This window comes from Cannabis sativa, chromosome 6 (assembly GCF_029168945.1).
Source record: "Cannabis sativa cultivar Pink pepper isolate KNU-18-1 chromosome 6, ASM2916894v1, whole genome shotgun sequence".
In the NCBI taxonomy this organism is placed as follows: Eukaryota; Viridiplantae; Streptophyta; class Magnoliopsida; order Rosales; family Cannabaceae; genus Cannabis; species Cannabis sativa.
Genome location: NC_083606.1, coordinates 60335631 through 60351423, shown reverse-complemented (window position 1 = coordinate 60351423; position 15793 = coordinate 60335631). Strand labels below are relative to the sequence as shown.

The following is a 15793-nucleotide window of genomic DNA, read 5'->3' as shown; positions in this document are numbered from 1 at the left end:
TAGGGAATTGGTATTATTATCATTAATATACAAAAGAACATCAAATATTATAGTTAAATAATTAAATGAGTGGAAGAAGGTTGAAATTAATAAGAAGAAAAAATAAACTACATAAAGTGATTACAAATGCAATTTAGTTGTTTGTCAGATGGTTGTAATAAGGTTGTTAATAGTATGCTGTCATGACTAAGAGTAAATATAAAGATTAAAAATCCAAAAATATGAACAAATTAAAAACCAATTCCAATTAAGAAAAAAACATGACAGAAACAACAACTTGTCTATGATTATGAACATAATCTGGTAATAGAAAAACAAAAGCTACATAAAAAAAAGTAGTATTTCCAACAACAACCAATAGATAACTAAGACAAATTCTTCTTTGGACCCTTTGGAGGAGCCTCATCTTCACTATCAATAAATTCCACTTCTTTCATGCGAGCATACTTATAGAACAACACAGCAAGCCTATCACGGTGTTTCTCAACATCAAATATGGGAGGAATCAGTTTCATATCAATAAAGTATTCGGCGAACGATGCAACGAAACAACCACAGTCACTGCAAAACAACCAAAAAACAACAGCAGAAAAACTTAAAAAGGAAAATAACATTACAAATTTTAAAAACATTTGAAAATAAAAAATAAAAACAACTTACTTCGAGGTTTGTTGAGGCAAACCATCAACCTTAACAACTTCGAAAGGGTCTAAACAAACCGGTTTGTTTTCCTTTTTGAACTCATCAAACAAAGCAAAAAAGTGGGGCAACAACACCGCAAATGGCTGACAAGCTTTGATAGCAGCACTATCTTTCATAGCAGTCGACAAGGAGTTGTACATGTACATACGCCTTTCCTCAATATTCAATCGACCAAGAATCCAATGTGATTCAGTCTCCATATGGATGATAAAGAAAACATGATCGCACAAATGCCAAGGGGAACCACATAACATTTTTCTACCTCTTATATAATCAGCAATGGCATGCTGGGCAGTTATCAAAGAAAGATTTTTTTTCTGTGCAATAAATTTTTCATACAAAGCATGAATGGTTTTGAAGAATAAGCAATCGGTGGTTGTGAACTTAACCTTTGGCTCCTTTGCATACTTTCCTTTTTTACGTAGATAGTAAAAAATGATGTCCAGATGCTAAACAATAAAAAATGAGAAATGTTCGAAAATCAGAAAATGAATTATATTTCAACAACTAAAAAACAACCAACAAACAACCTGAATAAAACTATAGACTGAAATTTTTGAAAAAAATCAAAAGAAAAAATAATTTAACTTACAGAATTAGTCAAACATTGGCCAGGATATGCAAGCTTGTGGAACCACATCTTGGTTGCAACATCTTCCACGCCAAAACGAAAAGGGGGAACAATCTTATCCTTACCCTTCAAGTAAACCTTCTCCTTGTCATGCCTAACATTTTAAAAAAAAAATGAAACATAAATAGTAAAGTAAAAAACAAAAAATACAAAAACACAACAAAAATGCTGAAAATAAACACTTACGGATCTTTCTTCGATCGACGTCCTTCACCAAGCCACAAGTCAAAATCAATCTCGTCTTTATGTTCTACATCTTCACCAATCTTATCATCGAGAGGACACAACCCAGCCACATACTTAACAACTCCATAACCAGAACCATCTTTAGAACTAGAAATGGAAGAGTCATACTCCATAAACGGAGACGTCAGCGCTATGGGTTTCTTAGATATCCTCTTGTCAACAAGAGGAGTTTCTTCAACGGGAATTGGGTCATCTTCAAGTTCAATGTTAGAATCAACATTGAGACCTGTTGCACCCATCTAATATATTTTTTCCACAAAAATGAAAGAAAATAGACAGTGTTAAACACAAAAAGTATGAAGAAACTAAAAAACAACCAAAAAAAAATATACCTCAAAACAAACAAGACGACGATCCGTAACCTCAACATTTTCAGAAACTGAAATCTGTTTACAAGGATCACCACCAATTCCATCTGAAGACATCTGTTTATATATGGTATTAAAAAGGAATTAGAGCATGGTTAAAAAATAACAACCTTTACACAACCAAAAAACAACACAAAAGCAAAATTACCATAATCTCAACTGCTTTTACACCGGACTAAACAGTAGCCTCAACATCTACTTGAGTAGGGCCGTCATTGAAATCAACGAAATTCTTGATACAGAAAATAAAGGAAAAAGAAAATGGAAAAAAGTGAAGTTATTTTTTGTGAAAGACTTCAACAACTAAAAAAAAACTACATAACAACTTAAAAACAAAATAAAAACAACAAGTAAAATAAGAAGACCAACAATAAATTGCGAACAACATAATCTACAAACACAGCCATATAAATAACATAATAAATACAAATAAATAGTCTGAAAAATAGTTGCAAATTTCTGAAAAATAAAACATAACAAGAGACATAACAATAACATAGAATTACAAGAGCACTACCTAAAACGGACTTACAACAAAATAAACCACACAAAGTAACTAAAACCTAGTTACATTGTCTACTTATCTACCTTCTCCTCACTATCAGTGGATTCATCATCACTGCCATTATCATTTTTTTCTTTTGAGTCAGAATCTTCATCGGCTTGACCATCCTTCTCTTCACCTTCACTACCCTCCCCTTCTTCATCACCCATAACATTCTCTTCTTCATTTTCATCAGTTTCTTCAGATTCATTTAAATCAAAATCTGCTTCATCACCACCTCCATCATCATCATTGGAAGAGTCACTGCCTTTTTCCTATATTGAAATTACAAATTAAATTAGTATAAAACAACTTAAAAAAAACCGAAAAACAACTATTGAAAAACTAAAATACCTTGGCATAGGAATCGGCAAAAACAGTAGAAAACTGTGTCTGCATTGAAGCCATCTGAGCACCAAAAGAAACAAACTGTGCAGACACAAACTCTTTCAACTCAACCAAATCAGATGAAATCTTCTGTTGGGAAGTATGCAACGAATCGATCTTGACCTCCAACCCATGAAATTTCTCAGAAAAGGCATCAAGCTTGACAGAAATGTCACTCTGAGCAACAGTTGGCTCTTCGGGAAGAGGAAGACTCTTGTAAGAGTTGTAGTCGGTGTCGAACTTGAAACTGCTCAGTTTCAAAGCTTTGAACTCACCAGCCGTGGGCCTCATATTTGAAAGTTGCAACTGATCAAAAAACACCAAAATTAAAATTTCAATTATGAAGATTATTAATAATGAAAAACAACACAAAAACAACTACTGAAAAACCAAATTACAACAAACAGATATACCTTATCTTTGGAAACATCAAAGATAGTAGTCTTCAAAACTTTGAAAGTAGGTTTACTATTGCATGTCCACTGAGTGATCCTTGGAATACGAGAGCTTTCCTTTTGGCAGTACTTACCTTTCATGTACTTACAACACTCGTAGAACCAAACTTGAAGAACATGAGGACAACCAATCAAAGTGTAAAAAACACTCGGCCTCTTTCCCGAACTCCTTGCCTTCCTAACACCCTCAACCCAACTATCAAGCTTACCCTTCAATGAGGAAATAGTCAATTCAAAAGAACTCCGGCCCCAAGCAAATTCATTGTACCTCCCACTATCTACAACATCTAAAATAGACTTGGGTACATTTTTATGCTTAGTGCCACTAAGCAAGAACCACTCCACGAAATACAAAACTGCCAACTTCACAGCATCCTCATCAGAATCACCCCACCTCTTGGTGGTAAAACATTCCCTAACAGATTCCTTAGTGATAGAGGACGAAGTTGGCCAATATCTTTCACAAAGACTATTAACCTCTTGCTTAAAATCTAAGACACTACAGTCACCTTCACAGTCTAACCCAGTAATCAATGCAAATTCCTCAATGCTAAACCTAAGCCTAACACCGCGTATCATTACCCACAACTCAGCATCATTAGGTTGCTGAACCTCCCGGAGCAACAACCCATGAAACACTTGGGGTTGAACTTTAAAATCGGGAAGGTTAAGGAAATGACCAAAACAGGTTTTTGAAAACATTTCAAGCTGTACATCTGAAAGACAAGACTTAATGTTCTCTATCACCTGGAAAGTAGCAGTGGAAAAGGCTTTCGCAATGAATAGATTCTTCTGGTCATAAATATAATCCCATTCCTGTATCAATATAAACAAAATAAATCAGGACAAAAATAAAAAAAACTAAAAAAAAAAACAGAAAACAAATAATAAAAATAATTTTTTTTAAAAAAAAAAAGGACACCTTAGGGGGATTTTTCTTTGGTAGGTCAAATCCTTCAACCTTCACTGAGGTCCTAGCATGGACCTGCAATAAAAAAGAAATAAAAAAGAAATACAAAAGCAACAAATCTTAGATACAATAACAATGAATATATAAAAATGTAGTAACCAAATTACAGCCAATAAAAAACCTAAAAACAACGTTTATGAAACCCTTACAGTATGATAAATGTAAGAGATAAACAACTTTCAAAAAAATACAGTAACAACACTGTCACAACTTAAAAAAAAAACAACTAAAATATTAACAACACTGTACAAGCTCGTTGTTATGAAATTTCGAAAATGGTAGTCGATAATAGTAGTGTGACAAACAACCGAGAAACAACTGACAATAAACATATACAAAACTAAAGAATAAACAACACTGAAAGATCTTGTTACAATTGAAATTAGTAAAATGCTTCTCAATACCAATAGTGTGTAAAACAACCGAAAACAAATTCACAATAAACATATAACCAACCAATGGGGAAAAACAATTCAAAACTGTAACAAAATACGAATTGAACTGGGCAATTTTTCAACAACCAAACAACAACTGAATAAAAACAACAAAACAACATCAACCACAATACATGACAGAAATACATAAAGAACACCAAAAAAACATAAAAACATCCTAATAAACACCTAAACCAGTGACCTAAAAAGCTCATGTAAAAATTAACACAATAAAATGAAACCAAGCAAATTTAAATTACCTTTGATTCAACTTTGGGCTTTTGGTCCTCACCATGCACTTCATCCTCAAAATCAGAATTTGAGGAAACCTAGAACAAAAAATGGGGAAAACTTTAAATCATCAAATGTAACACCACAAATAAAACAACCAGAAAAAAACTAAAGAAAAATTTAAAAACAACAAAGAGAAACTTACATCACGTGCAGACTTGGAAATTTTTGCTCTCTTAGTCTTAGGAGCATCGGCTTTAACAGGAGGGGCTCTTTTTTTAGTGCCCGATGTCTCTGGAACATCAGCCACTAAATTTTTAGCAATTTTTTTTAACCCCATCTTAGGTTCGACTTTGGAAGTAACAGTTGGAGCCTTCTTCGATTTTTTAGAAACTTTCTTCGCCGGAGATGGTGATTTCGAACCACTTCTAGTGGTTGCCATTTATATAGAGAAAATATAGTGGAGGATGACAATGTAGGTTGAGGAAAACGTGGGTGAGGGCTTGGAGAAGGTGATCGTGGGAAGAAGAAATTGGTTAGGGCTTGATAATGGTGATCGTGGGAAGCTCGGTTTGAAGAGTGGAAGAATCAGATAAATGAAAAATTCAAAAAAAAAAAAATAAGAAAGGAGTTATGAGGTGGCGTGCGTGTACGTGTGTAAGGAAGAAGGGAAAAGGTAAAATTGTAATTATTAAACTTTTTGAAAAGTAAAATTGAAAAATGTAAAAGTTAAAAAAGTTTAAAAAACCGTGTATGGATAAAAATGTAAAAAAAGTGTCAATTTTGACATGAGGTGAAAAAATCTCTTTTTTTTTTCTTTTAAAAACAATACTTGAGCATCATAGAAGGGAATAGATTAGGCAAATACGTCTCTCTCTCTCTGCCCTAATTCTTCATTTCATATATGAGTATAACTTCAATGGTATTGCAAAAATATTGACATACACATTTTTTCAATTTTATTTTCGGCATCAAAGGGCATTATATACGCAAAAGACCCATGAAATAAATCATGTTCCATATTTTCTTTTTTTCCTTCCAAGGCTACAAAAATGTTATTCTATGTTACAATGAAATCAAATGTTAGCATTGCTTACAAAAACAAAATAAAATGTTAACATTATCATTGATGCAGCTGCTTTGTCCAGTCAAATGGCTCCCAATCACGGGTGAATTTCTGAACAGCTTGCATTTGTTCCGACACTGACTCAGACCTCTGGCGCCTGCGACGGTACATATCTTCCTCGGGCAGCTCAAGTATTCCTCTCATGACATTCAGGCCAAAACCACTCCTGAATTGTTCTTCATCATCGATTTGATGGAGAAATCCTCTCTTTAGACCAAATTCAACATGAAAGTATGGGATGTTCTTGGGAATTTTACCGCGCAATCCTTTTGAATCAGTGTCAACATTCTTGGCAACAGCCCAATCATCTTCAGCATCACGTATTTCCTGATATGATCAAAATGAAAATATTGGTATCGATGGTAATATTGATATAAGAAATTTTTAATCTCAAAATTCACAAATATCATAATATTTCTTATGCAATAGTATAGATCGAAATTATAATAGTGATATTTCGTGAGCAAAACAAGAGAAACTAAATGTGTAATAAAGTCACTTAGATATTTGATAAGGCAAGCAATTTTACTCCATATCATTTGACAGGGAAAAAAAACATATCAAATGAAACTCTCTCCATCAATGCCAATGAGGATCTACCAGCATTAAAAACAAGCACAAAGCATTGAATATAAAAGGAAAACTTACAAAAATATATAAAAAGGCTGACTAACCTTTTTAAAATAGTTCACAGGGTCTTCATCGGTTTCTCGAGGCACAGGAATACATTCAACTAAACAATGGCGGCGTTGTTGAGGCAAATCAACCACTGTTTCCAGAAACACAACATCCTTCTCTTTCTCTGCAAACATCATAATGAGACATTTCTTGAAGTTTCGAATTTCTTCCCAAACATCATCATCAACACTGACCGTGGAGGGTACATGCTGTTGAAAAAGAAAAAGAAAAAGAAAAAGAAAATCAGTATGGGAGCCTCATCCCCTAAAAGTCAATTATTACATTCATATAATATGGTCCAATAAAGCTATGCAAAGACTATAAAGGCTCACCTGCATGGTTAATATGCAACAATGACCAGGCACCAAAGGCTCTTGTTGTGGTAACATCAAATATGTGTAATTTCCTATTGCCACGACAAGATGTTTGGGCCTTCTGGGATTCTCCAAACAGAAAATGCAGCGCTCTTGCTGGTTTGAAGAGAAACGATTAACAATCACATTTTTCTGGTTAGCCTGATCATTACCTCCCCGCTTCTTCTGTGACTTCTTTCTTGGGCCATCATCAAAGTCATATTCATCATCTGCTCGACCTGACATACTGTATTGTTTGTTCTGCATAATCTTTTGAGCTAGATGCATATCAGCATCATCCTCTTTATTCTTCTTCCGTCCAAGAGATACACCCTGAATAACAGCACTAGACAAAAAGGAATACCTAATTAGATTTGTGAGACTCATAAGGAAACAATTACAGCATAATTGTACAAGTTGGCTCAAATTTGACATTATAATTTATTTTATTTTATTTTTTATAAAGGACATCAATTATAATTACTTTCTAACTATTAATGCAATTCTCCAAGAGAGCAAACACACAATATAAAAAAGGACAAACAGAGCAATCATAAAATGCAAACTTACCGGCTGGAGCTTTCAGGCTTCGATGGCCTATGGAGAGTATTACCAACATCCTGCTTAGCCTTGATAATCTCCATTTCTTTCTATAGAATGGAAATAAAAAAAAACAGTTATACTCCAGTAGAAATCCTCAAACCAATAACAATAGATAATAGGAAAAAACATAAACAAATCGAAGATTGAAGCAAATTGAGTAAAACCAAGTCTGAGAATAGATGTCTAAATGAATCAATGGATAAGAACAAAGCTCAATTACAATAAAATTCTCATGATGCCCTCATTCTTTCTACCACCCACCACCCCCACTATAGGTGTATACCAAACACTTAGCATTATTCTTTACCTTATCATTCATTTTTTTTCATTTTTCCTAATAAGACTTTGCGTTGTAATTCTCAATATGAAAATTTGCATAGTAGTGCATGCATCACATATGTGAGAAATAATTAAATATAAGAGGTTATAAGAAAAAAAAAGAGTGTCTTACCATAAGTTTCTCAGCTTCTTCATGCTTCCCTTTCATGCGAAGTTGTAAAGCCTTGGCTGCTAGCTGATTTGCGCTTAATGATTCCTGTACTATTGAGCTTGTCTCAGTTTTCAAATTTACTTTGTCTCTTTCAGGACTACTTCTACCAGAATTATTACTCTGCTTTTGAAGAACTCCACGCAGAAAGCTTCCATCATCTGCAAATTTATTTAAGCTAGATATTGTATCAGAAATAAGACCAGCATCCTGGGTAGAGACATTTTGATTTCTTTGCTTTCTCCATGACAAAGAATCTTGAACTTTGGGCTCCTTCATTTTAGGTCGCTTGACAGATACATCTTTCAGGTAGTCTCGATTTGGCTTCTAATTTGGAAAAAAGAACAAAGAAATAAGAAAGATAGCTAATGACGAAGTAGGAAGTCAAAATCTGAACAAAGTTTGATATTCAACTTTTATCATATTTTTCAGCAGGAAAAAGATGTCTCTTTTAAGACACATTAACAAGGGAAACCCACAGGATTCACACACTCAAGTTTCTAAAGAATTGAAACACCATAATAATTCACTCAAACAACCGAAGCTTCCATATTCAGCTAATGGTTTTTTAAGAGACATTTACTAGGACGCAGACTTACTTACACAATGAAGTTCCTGTAGACTTGAAACATTATAATAACTGACTCAAACAACTGAAGCTTCCATAATCAATTTACATTCATGCAAAAGCCAGTAGATAAATAAATTTGTAGAGGAAACTCATGCACTTAAAAATACCATTTCAGTATCCTTCTCGGGCCGATTTTCTGAGTCGGTATTACTTTCATCAGCATGCCCTCTTTGTCTACTTTTTATGGCATGCAGATGTGCACGAGATGGGGCAGCTTTATGAGAAGCTACAGATACAGCCAATTGACCAAGAGATCCCCAACGCTCTTCAACGACCTATACAATTAACGGAAACCCAAAATTAAATAACAAAGTTGGTTAGTGATACTGGTAAATAGTAAAGACTATAGATAAGGCATCATACCTCATCAACCTTTCTTCCGTCACGTGCTGCTTGCTCTCTTGCACGCTTCAACGCTTTAAGTCTCCAACTTGCACCTCCGTCTCCAACAAGAGATGAAGATAAAAGTTTTGGGTCGCCAGCTTTAGGCTCATCATTTTCTTCAGGATAACCAGATCCGTCTTCCTTAAAATATGGATTCAATTCTCTGGGATTGACTGTCCTTTTCTGGGTTTGAAGAAACTAATGTATTAATACTAAAATAAACAGACAGTACTGAAAGTACAAGTGCTCCGTAAAGTTAAATACAAACAAATACGGTGTCCTAATTGGTCAAGAAAACAACGAATGTGCAAGAATAAAGTTAAAGCAAACAAAACAAGGAATGATTATATACCCTATGTGGTTTTTAGTTTTAACATTGGCTATCAAATTTTACTGCATATCAAGAAATATTTTACAGCATTGCCATTTGACTTCAGAGCATAACAATATAAATTGTTTCACTCTAATTTAGAGGAAGGCATGAGTAGGGTCACAAATATCAATATGAAGCAACAAATTACATACTTCATAACAAACAACAAACGGCCCACTAATATCATAAAAATGACATCTGTTAAGAGAAAAGATTTCAATGTGTCTTTATAATGTTAGACCCTGGTCATACCTCCTCACTCTTATTATCCACAGCCGACTCATTCTCAATGGTTTCTTCATGTCTTCTATCGGTTTTTGCTTCTGGTCTAAGCATCCACTCTAACCCAATTTCCTTCCTAACAATATCAGCTCCTCTACTGTCATCTGTACAATATATCATGCAGTAAATCATACTCCAGTATAAGCTTGTATAAAGAGCACTTGAGTTTACATGTTAATATGAGCACATAAGGAAAAACAGAACATGGATCATACCAGACATGTCTTGTTCTGCATTGTCTTGTCGACTCCCTTTATTATCCACTTTCCTTCTATGTTCCTTACTTCCTTCTTTTCTACCTTTTGATTTCCTATTTGATTTTTCATTAGCCTCCTCCCCAGAGCTATCATCGTAACTTTTTTTTCCCTTCCTCCTACTACGTCCTCTCTTTTCATCTTCAGATGAACTTTCTGATGAATACGAAGACGAATGTTCATCAGATGAGTACCATTTCTTCTTTCTAGAATTTTTCTTTACTCTCTCAAGATCTTCATCAGAACTACTATACCGTGAACGTCTTTTTTTACTCTTATGCTTCTCCTTTCTACTCGATTTCTTACTTTCTTTCTTCAAATCATCTGAGCCATCATCCTATGAACTCAATTAGTGAAAAATTCTCATTAGTGTATTAAGCATTTTAACAAACAGAACAAAACCAAGAGATCAAAAACAAAAGAACAAGAATCTATGCGCAAAAGTTCATACCTTAGCAATCTGATCACGGGGTATGAACTTCACACCTCCAAGCATAGTTCCAACTTCCGGACTAGAAATATAAACAAATTGAGGTTAGCACTTAGCATAGTTCCAACTTATAACACACTTACAACATGTGTTTAATTCAATTTTAAATAATATTGAATTTCTGTCTTATAAACAAGTTAGTTTCTTGACAAAGCAGTAAAGTGAGTAATTCTAATAGAAATACTTGATTAAGTGGTCTTCGAGGGATCTGCCTAGGATTGTGCCAATTAACACTCTCGTGCTCACGTATTATGAAAAGCAAGAAAACCTGTCTATTTGCTAGACTCGCGTTGGGGTTGGAATTTTTTGGTTGAGGAATATAGAAAAAGCAAGAATTGACTGTATAGAAAGATACCACGTAATGCAGCAAGAATCTACGATCTCATTATACAGGATAAAGAAATAAATAATTAAATAAATCAAAGACAAGTTAATCTTGCATTTCGATTAAAATAAGAATGACCCAAATGAAAATTTCAGAAGATGGCATAGTCGAATGAAAATTGACCAGAGAGGAAAACTTGATAAAAGGAAAAAAAAAATTACTAAAACAGTGATTAATAAATGGAAAGCAGAACCAATAAAGACAGACCCAGATACACAATAATACTATGAAAGTGTTGGCACAGAGAAAGCGAGAGAGAGGAAGAGAGCAAATTAGCTTTTAATTTCAACCTCCCCCTTTCTCTTTTTCAATAAGCCCAGCCATAGCGAAAAGCATTAAAAATCTCAACTATGTATAATTGTATATCCATTATAACAAAAGGTTTGGAACATCCGCAAAATTTGAATTCTCATTCTGCTATGGGATGGAATGTGAATCATTTTCTGTAAGCATCAAAAGACACAATAGCTACAGATACCACGCAGTAGAGTACCTCAAACTTCCAATTCGAAAAATCAACACCTTCTGTAGTGATCTTCCGAGTTGATCCTAAGCTTGGTGGGCTGCATCCATGATCCTAAACCCTCGTGAAGAAGAACAAGAAGCAAGCCCTAGATTTAAGAGGAAGAAGAAGAAGAAGAAACAAGCCCTAAGAAGTGAATTAGGCGTGGCAGCGTGAAGGAATAGGAAGGGGAAAAAAGGTAGCTATGGTGTCTTGGGTTAACGAGGTTGATAAGGAAAATAACTAAAACTAAAAAGCGTATCGTTTTGTTTGGGAGTTAATGATGGCTCTTTAGCACACTTGTATATTGGCACATGCTCATATAATTTTAAGGGAAATTTTATTTACAACTTAAATTTTTTTTTTTTAAGACATTTCATTTTAATAATTTTAATTTTATATAAAATTTAAGATAATTCTACAAATATATTTTTTTAAAAAGAATGTATTAATGAATTCTCTATTTATTTTTTAGTTTAATTTTTTTCATATTCATGTTTGTTATAGTTATTTAAAATATCTTACAAAATTTTGAGAAATTTAAAATAATTTACAATACAGAAAATAATATTTAAACAGTTTATTTTACATGCGTATAAAATAAAATAGTCACGCAAGCAATAACACTGCTTGAATGTAATTTTCGGCATGTTAAACTTTTTTGAATTTTTTAAAATTTTGCAGGATGTCTTAAATAACTATAATTTACATGACCATGAGAAAAAATTTGACTAAAAAATTATTTCGGATACTAAAACAAATAGAAATATATCGGTATATCCCTTTTAAGGGAGTGCATTATAGAATTTCCCTAAAATTTATATTTTTAATTGTATTAAGTTTTTTAACTTTTTTCTTCCAATTCATATTCTTAAAAAATATATCTATCAAACAAAAATAAATTATATTTTAAATATTATGGAAAAAAAATTAAAATAAAAAATTATATGAAATTTTCTTAGAAAAAAAAATACATACATGAGTTAGAAAAAATTATTAAAATAAAATTAAAATAAACATTGAAATTAACATAAAATAATGTGAGAAACAAATTTTTTAAAAAAAACTTAGAGTAATTTTTAAAAATTATTTAAGTTTATATTTTTTTTTAATAATAGGGTGTAGTTATCATTTTATAGGGTGCAAATAGAACTCTCCAATTTCAAATAAAAATTATAAGAATTAATCTAAATAAATATTAATACATATTGAAAAAAGAAAAAAAAAAAAACTTAAAAGGATAGTTTGATAATCAAATTAAGATTTAGATCTTAAAAATATTCATTTTAGTTGCCTATTTCAGATGGATACTCGGGCCTGGGTTGAAGATGTGATAAGAGATCTCTTTGTGGCTCGTGACCAAGATTTGATATTTAGCATTCAGCTTAGTGACTCGGTTGTTAGAGATGGATGGAGTTGGAAGTTTGAGTCTTGTGGCCAGTATTCAATTAAAAGTGCATATAAGTTCTTGCAAGAAACAAAAGGAGCTTAGAGTGTGGATGGCAATGCAGGTTTTTGGAAGACTTTATGGTCGTTAAATGTTCCTCCAAAGGTTAGTAACTTCTTATGGAGAGCTGCATCGGGTGTCCTTCCAACATGTTTTCAGCTTCAAAAACATCATGTCCTTGTTAATGCTGCTTGTCCTCTATGCAATGTTGCTGCAAAAACTGTGCATCACGCCTTGGTGGAGTGTGAGTTTGCTACTCCTGCCTGGAATCGCAGCTCGGTGGATGTTGGGGGTGGCTCTGCAACATTTAGCAGCTGGATACTGTTGTTATTCGGCAGGGGACGTGTTAGTGAGATGGAGGAAGAACTGTGGTGAGTTGGGCTATTTGGCGTGCACGAAATGATTTTATTTGGCAACAAAAGAGTTGGGTTGTATCAAATATTATTGCATCAGCGAAAAATATGTTTGATCAGTATAAGTGTGCTCAAGGTAGAAATGGTCTTTCTTTGTCTCCTTTGAATGAAGGGAGGCGACATTCTGAGCATTAGAATGCACCTATGTTACATTAGATCAAAGCTAATGTTGATGGGGCTTTGTTTGATCAGGAGGATCGGTTTGGTGTGGGTTGCGTAGCTCGGGATCATCATGGTAATATGCTAGAAGCTTTCACTAAGGGGAAGATTGGCCGTGCTCAACCTGAAATTGCAGAAATAATAGGCATCAAAGAAGATTTAAGTTGGATTGCATATCATCCATGGGGCCACGTTATTTTGGAAACAGATAGCTTGGTCTGTGTACAAGCTATCCAAAGTAATTTTTCTATGATTTTTCAATTTGGTTTATTTGTTCAAGATGTCCGTAATTTACTTTTAGTTTCCACATATATTGAGTTGTATTTTATTAAACGATCTGCAAACAAGTTGGCTCATTGCTTGACAAGAGACTTTTGTTTCTCTACATGTTGTGTGCTTTAGTTGGAGGATTGTTCCGCTGAAGTACGTTCTGTTGTTTTGAACGAAATTCTTAATTAATAAAGCTTTTGATTTTTAGTCAAAAATATATATAATAATAATTACTATAAAAACAGTACTTCGATTCATGGTTATTCTTAATTAAAATTTTACATTACTAAAAAAGTATATAATGTATTTTAAGTTGAGTTGAATTTTTTAATTATTTATCATTTTTTTTTAAAAAAAATACAGCTGATGTTTCATGACTTAAAATTGTGTTAAATAGAATAAAAATAATTTTTTAAAAAATAAATTTTTATAGTTAAATTTGTTTAATTTTCATCAATGAATAATACTCATTGAGAAGTGTTCCATACATATATACACATATATACATATACGTACACATATACATACATATACACATACACATATATATACATACATAAACATATATATTTTAAATACATATATATATATACAACCACATATATATGATCAATAATACACACACATTCAAATATACACAAATAAATATACATATAAATTTTAACTACACACAAAAGTAAACTTAAATCACTATACACAAAATTTAACCCGAATCTGAATAAATAAAATAATACCCAAATTTATATACACAAATAAAAATTTAAATAAATATTAGAGATTACCTTGACTGAAAGTGAGAAATGCGACACTAAAATCGGAGGCTCGGGCAGAGGTCGCCAGATGTGCGATGGTGATTCTTCGTCGAAGGTGGTGTGGTGGCTCAATTTTTTTTATAATTTTTCAAAAAAAAAAAAAAAATGAGATGAAATGGTGGTGGAGGCGGTGGTGATTATGGTAGTGAGGGTGGAGAAAATGGTGGTGGGTAGTGGTGATTTAAAGTGGTGGGTGGGGTGGTGATTTGCATAAAGAAGATAGAAGAAGAGAAGAAGAAAGGGAAAGAGAAAAATGGGGGGTGGGGGTTTCGGGTGCGATTATATTCAGCATTAATTTTTGTTAGCACATTTATATGCATCGCCGACAAAAATAAAATCTGACCAAAAACTTTTACCGGCACATTTACGTGCACCGGTAAAAGTATTTAAAATAAACTCTAAATGAAACGTATCATTTCATTAATTGTGGAACCTTTTGCCGGCGCAATATAGTGCGCCGACAAAAGTTTTAACCAAAATTTTCACCTACTTTTTCGTGCACGTTTTCACTGAGCGGGAAAAGAATCGCCAAAATTTTCAACATTTTTACTGGTGCATTTACGCACTGGCAAAAGTGAGTTTAAACTTCCTAATATTAATTTACTTTTGCTTGTGCATTCTACTTCGTCGGTAAAAGTGAAACTAAATCGCCAAAAATTCTCACCTTTTGTCAGTTGGTTGACCAACATTTGCCGGCGAAATAAGTATAATTCATCGATAAAAGCTACTTTTACTGACGAGGTAACTCGCCATCATAAGTTGAACCTGGTCGAATAAATTTATCACCTTTTACTGGCAAAGTGTCTTAACTTTTCCAAAAAAAATCAACTTTTGTAGGCACATTTCATTAAATGCGCTCGCAAAAGAGGTTATTCTTTTTAGTGAGATAAAAGCATTAAGGAACAGGGAGATCCTAGTAGTTAAGGTCTTATGGTAGAACCACAGAAAAGATAAGGTCACTTGGAAGTTAGAGTCTGAGATGTATATGAAGTAACCTCACACTTGTTTAATTTTTAACTTGAGGTTGTACTTTGAAATTTCAGGACAAAATTTCTTTAATGAGGAAGAATGTGAGGACTCGGTCAAAATCGAGAAAAAGAATAAAAAAATAATAATTAAGGATGTGGGACCAACAATTTTCTTAATTATTTATTAAATTTCTTTTTCTCCCTTACC

General features: G+C 33.2%; 4 protein-coding genes across 5 annotated transcripts; all 4 read right to left on the bottom strand.

Annotated features, from left to right (window-relative positions):
- Positions 1 to 84: 84 nt before the first annotated feature.
- On the bottom strand, positions 85 to 1412 carry LOC133038876 (uncharacterized). Its single transcript, XM_061117329.1, has 3 exons — positions 1295 to 1412; positions 661 to 1151; positions 85 to 561 (listed from the first exon to the last, which is right to left on the bottom strand). The coding sequence occupies exons 1-3, from the start codon at positions 1340 to 1342 to the stop codon at positions 366 to 368; spliced, it is 735 nt and encodes a 244-aa protein (XP_060973312.1). The 5' UTR covers positions 1343 to 1412; the 3' UTR covers positions 85 to 365.
- A 981-nt stretch (positions 1413 to 2393) lies between these two features.
- LOC133038878 (uncharacterized) lies at positions 2394 to 3173 on the bottom strand. The gene is made up of 2 exons (XM_061117331.1): positions 2846 to 3173; positions 2394 to 2766 (listed from the first exon to the last, which is right to left on the bottom strand). Exons 1-2 carry the CDS (start codon positions 3167 to 3169, stop codon positions 2524 to 2526), a joined length of 567 nt encoding a protein of 188 aa, XP_060973314.1. The 5' UTR covers positions 3170 to 3173; the 3' UTR covers positions 2394 to 2523.
- Positions 3174 to 3228: 55 nt separating this feature from the next.
- LOC133039321 (uncharacterized) lies at positions 3229 to 5410 on the bottom strand. Its single transcript, XM_061118188.1, has 4 exons — positions 5174 to 5410; positions 4998 to 5066; positions 4256 to 4318; positions 3229 to 4149 (listed from the first exon to the last, which is right to left on the bottom strand). Exons 1-4 carry the CDS (start codon positions 5408 to 5410, stop codon positions 3229 to 3231), a joined length of 1290 nt encoding a protein of 429 aa, XP_060974171.1.
- A 559-nt stretch (positions 5411 to 5969) lies between these two features.
- Positions 5970 to 11822, bottom strand: LOC115725011 (uncharacterized). 2 transcript variants are annotated; one of them, XM_030654412.2, is made up of 11 exons: positions 11508 to 11822; positions 10591 to 10651; positions 10101 to 10476; positions 9856 to 9989; positions 9210 to 9413; positions 8954 to 9121; positions 8180 to 8542; positions 7696 to 7775; positions 7105 to 7471; positions 6769 to 6981; positions 5970 to 6421 (listed from the first exon to the last, which is right to left on the bottom strand). In XM_030654412.2, the coding sequence occupies exons 2-11, from the start codon at positions 10633 to 10635 to the stop codon at positions 6092 to 6094; spliced, it is 2280 nt and encodes a 759-aa protein (XP_030510272.1). In that variant the 5' UTR covers positions 10636 to 10651; positions 11508 to 11822; the 3' UTR covers positions 5970 to 6091. The 2 variants fall into 2 exon arrangements, with proteins under 2 accessions (XP_030510272.1, XP_030510274.1); XM_030654414.2 differs by having other exon boundaries at positions 8180 to 8539; positions 11508 to 11804.
- Positions 11823 to 15793: the final 3971 nt, after the last annotated feature.